Source organism: Stegostoma tigrinum, chromosome 13, assembly GCF_030684315.1.
Source record: "Stegostoma tigrinum isolate sSteTig4 chromosome 13, sSteTig4.hap1, whole genome shotgun sequence".
Taxonomy (NCBI): Eukaryota; Metazoa; Chordata; class Chondrichthyes; order Orectolobiformes; family Stegostomatidae; genus Stegostoma; species Stegostoma tigrinum.
The window spans coordinates 50,742,308-50,753,868 of NC_081366.1; the positions used below are offsets into that span (position 1 = coordinate 50,742,308).

Genomic DNA, 11,561 nt, shown 5'->3' on the forward strand with positions numbered 1-11,561 from the left:
GTCATAAGTTCAGCAGGCTGAGCTAATGCTCTACTAAACTGCCACAATCAGTGAGGGTGCACTCAAGGTAACCATGAAGTTCCTAGGTATTACGGCACATGAATTCCTGAGAACTAGTTGCAAGGCAACTGTTAAAACAAACAAACAAAATGCTAGAAAGTATCACAGGTACAATCCCACACAAAACTGCAAGGACCTTACCTTTGTAGCAATCTTGAGTCAACTTTATAACAGGCCACTCCACCCATCAACAGGCCAAACAGCATGATAGGAGCAAGAAAGCTTAGACCCATCTTCAGAAGTGGGGGAGGGGAAAGGACGTTCTGAAATAAATAGGGAGAGAGGAGAAGGCGGATAGAAGATGGATACAGGAGAAGATAGGTGGAGAGGAGACAGACCAGTCAAAGAGGTAGGGGTGGAGCCAGTAAAGGTATTTGTAGGTGGGGAGGTAGGTCAGTCCAGGGAGGACAGACAGGTCAACGGGGTGGGATGTGGTTAGTAGGTAAGAGAAAGTGGTGGGGCTTGAGGTGGGAGCAGAGGATAGGTGGAAGGACAGGTTAGGGAGGCGGGGACGAGATGGGTTGGTTTTGGGATGCGGTAGTGGGGAGGGGAAATTTTGAAGCTTGTGAAGCCCACATTGATACCATTAGGCTGCAGGGTTCCCAAGCAGAATGAGTTGCTGTTCCTGGAACTTTCGGGTAGCATCGTTGTGGCACAGCAGGAAGCCCAGGATGGACAGGTCGTCTGCGGAATGGGAGCGGGGAGTTGAAATGCTTCACGACTGGGAAGTGCAGTTGTTTAGTGCAAACAGACTGTAGGTGTTCCACAAAGCGGTCTCCAAGCCTCCATGGACAAGGGAGTCAGGGAGAGAGTGGTCCCTCCAGAAGGCAGATAAGAGTGGAGGGGGAAAAAACGTCTTTGGTGGCAGGGTCAGATTGCAGTGGTGTAAGCGTCGGAGAATGATGCGTTGGATCCAGAGGTTGGTGGGGTGGTACGTGAGGACGAGGGGGGTGGGGTGGTCCCTCGCGTACCACCCACCCACCTCTTGTCCTCGCTTACCACCCCATCAACCTCCGAATCCAAGGCATCATCCTCCGACATTTACACCATCTGCATCCGACCCTGCCACCAGAGTCATTTTTCCCTCCCCACCCACCTGCTCCACACTCCCCTCCAGCACCACCACACCCGGCACTTTTCCCTGCAACCGCAGGAAGTGCTACACCTGCTACTACACCACCCCCCTCACCCCCATCCCAGGCCCCAAGAAGATCTTCCAAATCAAGCAGATGCTCACCTGCACATCTGCTAATGTGGTATACTGCATCCATTGTTCCCGTTGTGGTTTCCCCAATGTAGAGGAGGGCGAGCAGAGGCTTGGGGACTGCTTTGCAGAACACCTATGCTCGGTTTGCACTAAACAACTGCACCTCCCAGTCGCAACCCATTTCAACTCCCCTTCCTATTCCGCAGATATGTCCATCTTGGGCCTCCTGCAGTGCCACAACGATGTTACCCAAGGATTGCAGAAACAGTAACTCATACCGCTTGGGAAGCCCACAGCCCAATGGTATCAATGTGGACTTCACAATCTTCAAAATCTCCCCTCCCCCTATCGCATCCCAAAACCAGCCCAGCTCGTGCCCGCCTCGCTAGCCTGTCCTTCCACCTATCCCCCTACCTCAAGCCCCACCCCCATCTCCTACCTACTAACCTCATCCCGCCCCCTTGACCTGTCCATCCTCCCTACCTCCCCACCTACACTTACATTTACTGGCTCCACCCCTGCCTCTTTGACTGCTCTGTCACCTCTCCACCTATCTTCTGCTCTTTCCATCTTCTATCCGCCTCCCGCCTCTCCCCACCCCCCCCCCACCCCGACCCCCATCATTTCAGAACGTCCTCCCTCTCCCCCATTTCTGAAGAAGGGTCTAGGCCCGAAACATCAGCTCTTCTGCTCCAGTGCTGCTGCTTGGCCTGCTGTGTTCATCCAGCTCTACACCTTGTTATCTCAGATTCTCCAGCATCTGCAGTTCCTACTAACTCTGCCCATCACGTCCACTCCGACCCTCTGCACAGCATCCCACCCAGACTCACCCCTTTACCATATTCCTGTAACCCCATATTTTCAATGGTTAACCCACCTAGCCTGCACATTCCTAGGCACTAGGGGCAATTTAGCACGGCCAACCTACCTAACATGTACATCTCTGGACTACAGGAGGAAACACCAGAGCACCCAGAGGAAACCTCTGCAAGCATAGGGAGAATGTGGAGTTTTGAATCCTGCTCCCTCGTGCTGTGAGGCTGCAGAGCTAACCACTGAACCACCACGCTATCTCAAATCTGTTGTGATTTCCAAAAGGATAAAATATTGCACACAATAAAACCCATGCTCTTATCATCACCTGAATAGTCAGCCAGGATCTCTGATGTCCATTCTGAAAGATGGTGCATCTGACAAAGCAGCTCTGTCTCAGTAGCGTACAGCACAATCAGCCTTGATTTTTGTCCTAAAGCGGGACTTGAGCCTTGAACCTTATGATTCATGGGCAAGAGTGAAAACCGAGGCAACTGGGCCACGTTGACAATGATTAGGCCTAGATTCTTTTAGACCTAAAGAAGTGAAGCATTTGTTGTACAAAATCATAAATGTAAATAATTGTTAACGTATATGTCTCATCTTTAATGAATTAAAGCATCTCAAGGCACTTCATCTCTCATCTTTCTGGTACCATGACTTAGAAACTTCCACTGTATTAATAAATGATTACACATGGCAAAGAGCTGTAGTGGTTTGCTGTTGCCTTCTGCAATGTAGCTGACCAGGAAATGTTGTCTGCTTTTAGTGCTTGTCATCAGGCTTCCTGGAAGGATTTCAGAGTGATAATCTACCAGCTTTGGCCATCTTAAAACTGTACCTTCAGTGGCTATCAAGCGTGACTTGTGCTCAGAGTTTCTGGTCCAGATGTAGGGGCACTACAACGCTATCACATGGACTCCAAACTTACAACATGAATTTATTAGCAAAAACCATTCTGACACCTTACTACGTAAAAATATTAGGAGAGGTAACCAAAAATTTGTTATAAATGTAGATTTTCAGTAGCCTCTTAAAAGGTAAAAGAGCAAGTTAGGGAAGCAGAGAGACATTTAAGCTCTGGAATTCTCTCCCTAAGCTCACTGCATTTCTTTCATTTCACATACTACTTAAAAACTAGTTCTTTATCCATACTTAGTTCAGCTCCCCAATATCTCACATGATTCAGAGTCAAAATGTTTGACAAGACTCCTCTTAAGTGTTTTGTTTAAAACCATGTTCAAAAAAATGTCCTATACAACATTGTTGTTAATGGTGAACGGGAAGCCAGTGAAGGTCAGCGAGCATAGGTGCGATGGACTTGCTGATGGTTAGGCAGATGAAATAGATTTGATGACAGGAAGTATTTCCTTTCACAATTAGTCCTTGAATTATGTAAAAAGTTGCCAGCTAAATAAGAATGCAAACATTTAAAAAAGGGAGTTGAAAGAGTTTCTGGCCATGGGATGACATCACTGAATAGAAAAGATGGGTACAGTTTTTTAAATATGTCTCCCAGTTACAGTGGAGTCCACAAAGTTTCTCAGTTGTTTCAGAGGAGTCAAAAGGTTTGGCTCGAGAGACCACATGGCTAATTTGTGTAGGATGGGTAGAAGAATTGTGGCATGTCTAAGTTGAATCATGGCAATTCAGGACATCCTCTACAGAGATAAGGGCTTTTTCCTATTCCTGGTTTGCTTCAGTTTTGATATCCAGAAACTAACACACACAGCAATTTAATTAATTTGTAATAAACTGGCTACACTATCAGTAAAATAGAAAGGTGACAGTTTTGCAATTAGTCAAAGGTGGCAATGCAATATGAAAGCAGTTTAAACTTGCATGAAATCACGGTCATTAATGACACATTCTCCTCAAAGGTCAGCACCAGTTGAACACCAGCAGCACAGGAAGAAATGGTACCCAAAACACAGCATGGAATCCAATCTTGAAACATATCAGAACAATATTCCATTAATCTTTGTTGAATTCAAAGTATCCCAGAAGCTTCTCCAAATGTCTGGATCTTGAGTAAAATCCAGGTTCAGGTACTTTTCAGACAGGATGGTTGACAAATAAAGCTCAACACTGATCAGAGTAGCTTCACAAACAGATTGTTGATACTGCAAAAGTGTCACTTAAACAAGATCTAAAGGCCCACTGAAAAATAATACATCTAAACATTTTAAATGGATCATATTAAGAGATAATTATTTCTTGGTCTATCATAGAAAGTCATGTGGCATCAAACGACCAATGATCAAATCAATGCCTGTACTGAAGGCCTGTGTAACTCTTAGGCAAATATATCTTGAATGCACTTCCAAAATAATCAATGTGTAAAAGCAGGACAAGGCAAAAATACCAACGTAATAACTTACTTTGAAAAATATTATTGGAACCCCAACTTAGGATCAGCATATTTTAACAGAAAAATTATCCAAGATATCACATCGAGATTGTACAGGACATTGGTGAGGCCTCTTCTGGCGCACTGTGTCCAATCAGATTGCCGAGTTATAGGTAGGATATTATTAAGCTAGAGAGGGTTCAGAAGAGATTTACCAGGATGTCACTAGGCATGGCAGGTTTGACTTATAAAGCAAGGCTGAATAGGCTAGGACATTTTTCACTGGAGTGTAGGAGGTTGAGGTGACATTATAGAAATTTACAAAAGCAGGAGAGGTACAGGTAGGGTTAATGGTAGGTGTCTTTTCCCTAAGTTGAGGGATTTCAAAACTAGCAGGCACATTTTTAACGTGAGAGAAGCAAGCTTTAACAAAGATATCAAGGGCAATTATTTTTAAACATAGAGGGCAGTTCACGTGTGGAATGAGCCTTCTGAGGAAGTAGTAGCTGAAGGCACAGTTACAACATTTAAAAGACCTTTGGAGAAGTACATGAATAGGAAAGGTTTGGGGGAATATAGGCCAGGAGTAGGCAGGTAGGGCTAGTTTAGTTTGGGATTATGTTCAGCATGAACTGGTTAGACCAAAAGGTCTGTTTTGTGCTGTACAACTCTATGAAAGAAAAAATAGCCTCCAGTCTGAAATTTCCACATACCTGCAAACCAATGATCAACCAACTAGAAAAAAAAATCAAACAGATTCATTTTATACTTGCTTTCCTATTTAGATAGAACACAATGATTCTGGCTTCATAATTTAAACTGGAAAACGAGGAGTTAATAAATCATGGGATAAGCAATGAGGAAAGATTAAACGTTTTCAAGATCAGTCTAGGATAAAGGCAGTAGAATCAAACAATTAGAGCCAGACCTTACAGAAGTGAAATTAAACATTTCTACATGTGAAGCATTAAAAATTTGGAACTTGCTTCCACAATGGCAATTAGTACAAAATAAACTTAATTTAATAAAAAAAACTATGATTAATATACTTTTGGTAGACAAAAAGAGACAATGGGGTAAAGGCAGATTTACGGATTTAGGTCGCAGATAAGTCATAACCTCAAAGAATGGTATGTAACAAAACTATGGATCTAAATGGCCTAATCCTATCCCAATGTTACAAGACAGATACAACACAACATTTTTGCAGTGATAATCTTTGTCTTCCAAATACTGATCATGTACATAATTCATTACTTAACCAGACAGACTTTCAAATATCATGTATCCATGTAGTTATGTACTGCATGACTTAATCTTACACATAGTTTACGGTTTCAATCTGTACATCAATGTTGGTAAAGGGAAGGATGAAAATTGGGATAAACAGAGAGGAAATACAATATGCACCAAGATTTGAGAGAGATAAAGCACCACAGTAAGAAATAATAGTGACATCAGAGTAAGATGATTTTCAATAAGGTTTACATTATGTTTACAGTGCATGTATGAAGCTGATTAAAAAAAAAGACTAGCAAGCTTAGATGCAGATAGCCAAATGGGAATATGATGATATGACAGTAATGGAGATCTGGTTCATAACAAGTCAGGCCTAATTACTAAATACTGATGGATACAATGTATTATGGAAAGACAATGAAGGAAAGAAAGAAGAGTGCCAAAATAGATAGAAGATAATATTAAATGTGGAGAGGTGGCCCTACTGCAGCTGAGGACAGAATCTATTTGATAAGAGCTGGGAAGGCAACAGTGGTATAATTATACTAGATGGTTACTCTATGGGCCAAGTAGTGGGAAAGATAGGGAACAAACTTGCAAGGAAACTACACAGTACAAAAACTATAATGAGTTATATTTTAAGTCTTTATTTATCTCAGGACAGACTGGGATAGTATTAGCATAAAGGTCAGGAAGAGTTTTTGAACTTTTGAGAATTTGATACATCTGTATGTTTACAAATAAATGAGGAGGTGGTGTTGCTGAAAAATTGCTGCTGGGAAATCAGTGGATCAAGAGGATCAAGTGTCAATAAGAAACAGTGATAACGGTATCACAAGGTTTGGGTCAGCTACGAAAAAGGACAAAGATCAATCTACAGCAAAAATACTTAATAAAAAGGACAGTCAGTTGCAGGGGAGAGAACAGATCTGGTCCAGGTAAATTGGAATTAAAGACTGGCAGACTAAATTGCAACAGCGCAAATAGGGTGCCTTTCAATAGGTGATGGATCAGTACATCTCCAGAGGGACAAGGTAGGACAAACAAAGCCAGATCCCCCTTCATAATAAAGACAGAGAGCAAGATGAAGAAGAAAAAGGCTGTGTATGATATATCAAGTTGAAAAAATAATGGAAAGCAAGGCTGAACATAAAACGTCAAAGGGCAAGTGAAAAAGGAAACAAATACGAAAGGACTGGCAGTTAATAAAAAACAGAATCCTAAAGTTTTCTTTTTGCCTATGAATAGTAAAAAGATAGAAGGAGTAGGTGTTACGTGGCAAAAGGGAATTTACTCATGAAGGCAGGGTATATGGCTGAGGTACCAATGAGTACTTGGCATCTCTTTTTACTAAGAACAGTGATGTTGCCAAAGTTATAGAGATAAAGGAGGTTTTTGAGAAATGGATGAGCCGAATATGATAAACTGAAGGTATGAGGAAGACTCTCTGTACTTAAAGTTGATGTCACCGGCCTCAAAGAGATACAAGTGTGTGTGCAAATTGCTTGGAAGTAAGTGTTGCTTGAAAGCACTTAATCCTTTCACACTTGGCAAATGATTAAGGCTGTACTGATGTGCAGCTTATTGAATAGATTAGATTTATCCCACTTTTTGCAGACACAACATAGTAGACATTTTATCAGCATGCATCTACATCCAGCTATCTAGAAGGCAGGGATATGGGATTTCTCACTCGTCACACAAGCAGTTAGAACAACAATTTTTTTTCTGTTCCACTATGAAGAACTGCAGAATGTGTAACAATGTGTATATTTCTTAATTGCTTCTGCTTGCCTTCTCATCTCCATGTTAACACTAGATTTGTTAAATGTACAGTAAAAAAAACATTTGTGCGGACAAAAGTTGTGACACAAGTAAGTGTTTTTGGAGGACTAACGTTGAAGAAATTCAAACTGCCTTTTTCAAAAAAAGAAAATTCTGGGACATGCTGACGACATTATTGCTACTGGCGTAATAAAATAATGTGACATTGAAGTAAATCCTGATTAATGCACAAGTTGCATCAATGATAATTCTCACCCAAGTAAAAGTTCTCACCAAATGGATAAAATCATGAAGAGGTGTGTGTGTTTATTGGAGGGAGGGGAGGGGCGTGGTGTTGGGGATTGCTACTGCGGAGATGCTTTTATACAAATGATATTTTAAACAAAAGGAAGTCTGTGTCAGAACAGCAATACACAAGCATTAAGAATAACCACGTAGGAAAAAAAAATCACCGATTCTGAATGCAATTCAAAAGTATTAGCCTAAGCTTTCATGTACAGCTCGACAGAATTTAGATTCCAACTTTGATTATTTAAGATATGTTGTTATTGTGTACCAGTTCTCACCAAGGATTTATAGCAGCAAAACTCCAAACAATAAAAGAGGAAAATAGTCTAAATTAACTCTGTGCATCACTGAATGATATCAATGGGCCTTACACAAAGTCGGCCACTGCACTCTTTCATCCAAAACCGCAGAGTCCCAGATCCTTTTTTTTATTTACTGGGGATCAGGGAGAAACCCTGGGGACATAAAAGGTTCTAAAAAGGTGACAAAACAGTATTACAGTATGCTTATTTTCTACGAAATAACGTGTAAGTACTAAAAATACTACAGCTGTATAACAGTGTCTCCCGTCAAAAATCAAGCTTATATTTCCTGCCTTTAATCAAAAGTCTGCAATGTGAAAAGTCTAGTTACTAACGCATCATTTAACAGAGCTACTCTGATTAAATTTACAGATTAGTTTTGCTATGCATGAAACAGTGCCGTTTTCTTGTAAATAGTGAAAAATAGAACCATGTCATCCTAATGCCATTTTAACAGCCAAACAAGAACTGAAGTTTCGGATATTATTTGAGCGATTGATAACTTGGTAAAGTCAAGAGAATGAAAATGTAGCGAAAGTGCATGCAGTACTGGCTCCTTTACGTTATTTAGCTATTTTATGTTTCAGTTAATTACAAAAAAGGACAGCACTATTTCTATTTCCAAAATCCAAGACAAGTGCAAACATTGCTGAATTACACTATTTACAAAATGCCAAAATAATCAAGTCAGACTAGGTTTGTAAGAATAACGTCTCAGATTCTTCTGGGAATCTACGAGCCAACTTTAGAGTTTACAATGCACTGAGTAAAAAAGACGCAGCAATAAAATAAACAGTTGCCGCAAGTACAAAACGTTTTGGAAAACCGTAACTGTAAACATCAAAGAAATGCATCTAATTAATCGAAAAGAACAAAGGAGAACAAAGGGAATACCATATTTTTTTAAAAATCGAGAAGCGTCTCAGATTGACTGCGCACTAAAATTCCGAAACCTTTAGTCCAATTTCTGAAATAATGCGACAACATCTCGATCGCGCATGAAAATATGTAGTTCATTTTAGGTCAAACGAAGTCAGGAAAAGTAGCGCTCAGATGTTGGCTACTGAGAGACAAAGGCGGCGGTGGCGGCATGAGCTCCTGCACTTACAGAGACAGAACTCTATCCCATCCTCAAGGGGGTAAACGCTTCCCCGCCTTGACTGAGTGCCAGCATAAGCTGCTGCACCTCTCCGAACTTGGAGCCGGGGAGGAGGAGAGGAGACCGACTGCTGTCCCCGCGATTGGCACCGTGATGTGAACCCGCATCCTGGCGGGTTACTCGGCCACCCGGCCACCCGGCCCGGGGCTTTTGAGCGAGTTGTGTGAGGCCCACACTCAGACTCTAACACTCAGCGCCAGACAGAGACGTCAGCCAACTCAATTACATCATTTAATTCCCATTTATTCTTCCCCCCCCACCAAAAAAATTTTAAAAACTTGAAGATCGTGAGGCAGAGGAAAGAGAGATCAACCAGTAACGACAGCGGATTCTCTTACCCCCTGTGCCGTCTGAATTCTCGTTTAAGCTGCCCGAGGAATCATGCTGAGTGCCCACACACCCTCCCATGGGTGAGCTCCTGTCACTTTGACAACAGACCGACTGACCCGGCCAGCCCTGAACCCGCTCAGACGGCCACGCGCTTGGCCATAACCAAGCTCCCGATCCACCTCCCTCCCGTAACGCCACGCCCACATTCGTGGTGCGGCCTGACCCCGCCTCCTCCAGGTTCCCCGGCGACCGTCGACAAGTAGCCGCGCCCTTTCCTCCTGGGGTGCCACTCTGGCCCGCCCCTTTGCCAACGATCCGCGCGTCAAGTAGCCCCGCCTCTTTCGCTTCGACCCCGCCCCTTCCCTGACCAGCATTGATCCGGGCCGCCTCACAAACAGCCACACCTCTTTTCCAGCGAGGCACCGCTTCTCGCTGTACGTCAGATGCAGAGCTGATACTGGGGCTCCGCTAATTTTGAACTGTTTTTGTTTTATTTGTTTCCGACGGTTTTTGACTTTAATTTTGCTGTTTTGTGGGGAGGGGTTTGAGGGGGTGTGTGAGGATGGGACTGTATTCCTTTCCCCTGCGATGTACTGGGGAGTACTTTTGCGCTTGACCTGCCACCCTTCTGAGGCCGGGGTCGGCTCCTTGTACATATTTTCATTCTCCCCTTCACAAGCCAGTTTTGGGTTTAACACGCACAACCGTCTCCCACATCCCGGCTTTATTCCATTTCCGGACAATTGGTGACATTGGCATTATAAAGTTCATTAAACCCTAGATCAAGTGACTTGACACTAAACTTTCTGTTTAAACCTCCTGTGACCATCTTGGGACATGGGCCCGGACTTTCCGCTGGCCTGACACTTGTTATTCCAGAGGAAGATATTGCCCTGGAAATTGAGTTTTCCGCTGAACAATTTCCCTGCGGTGAGAACCCGCTGAAAGACTCCACTTAAATCGGAAACCTCTTCCTTCAAGCCATTCACCTGCCAGACAACAACTCCCCTCCAATCCCACCCCTGCCAGACCCTAATCTGACAATCCGCTTCCTTTTGTCCTCTCCACACCCCCTCCAAGTGCTACACTTGCCCCCACACCTCCTCCCTCACTCCCATCCCAGGCCCCAAGAAGACTTTCCACATCAAGCAGATGTTCACCTGCACATCTGCTAATGTGGTATACTGCATCCGCTGTACCCGTTGTGTCCTCCTCCACTTCGGGGAAACCAAGCGGAGGCTTGGGGTCCGCTTTGTGGAACACCTACAGTCAATTTGCATTGAACAACTGCACCTCTCAGTCGCAAACCGTTTCAACTCCCCCTCCCATTCCTTAGACGACATGTCCATCCTGGGTCTCCTGCAGTGCCACAACGATGCCACCCGCATGTTGCAGGAACAGCAACTCGTATTCCGCTTGGGAATGCTGCTGCCCAATGGTATCAATGTGGATTTCACAAACTTCAAAGTCCCCGCTCCCCCTACCGCATCCGAAAACCAGCCCAGCTTGTCCCGGCCTCCCTAACCAGTTCTTCCTCCCACCTCAAGCCGCTCCTCTATTTACTACCTACTAACCACATCCCGCCTCCTTGACCTGTCCATCCTCCCCGGACTGACCTATCCCCTCCCTACCTCCCACCTACAATCACCTCTGCTGGGTCCATCCCGACCCCTATAACTTGTCTGCCTCCTCTCCACCTGTCTTCTCCTCTATCCATCTTCAATCCGCCTCCCTATCTCTCCTTATTTATTTGAGAACCCTCTCCCCCTCCCCCTTTTCTGATGAAGGGTCTAGGCCTGAAATGTCAGCTTTTGTGCTCCCAAGATGCTGCTTGGCCTGCTGTGTTCGTCCACCTCCACACTTTGTTATCTCCACTTCCTCACCGTTTCCTTTGACCCTAGAAGACCTTTTATGTCATTGAGTCTCACCTGTCTCATCGTATTAAAGACCTTCCTCTGTCTTTGTCTTACTGATCCCTCACTCAAAACGTATTTCATTTAAACTCTGACTAGCTAAAAATGTAAGTCC

The 11,561-nt window shown here is 43.7% G+C and overlaps 1 protein-coding gene across 1 annotated transcript in view; it reads right to left on the reverse strand.

Annotated features, from left to right (window-relative positions):
- The window catches only part of ubtd2 (ubiquitin domain containing 2), a 66,578-nt gene extending 56,855 nt beyond the window's left edge, over window positions 1–9,723 (reverse strand). Inside the window, exon 1 of the mRNA XM_048543093.2 lies at window positions 9,542–9,723. Coding sequence (XP_048399050.1) covers window positions 9,542–9,611 — 70 coding nt within the window. The 5' untranslated portion in view covers window positions 9,612–9,723. The remainder of the gene's footprint in view (window positions 1–9,541) is intronic.
- Window positions 9,724–11,561: the final 1,838 nt, after the last annotated feature.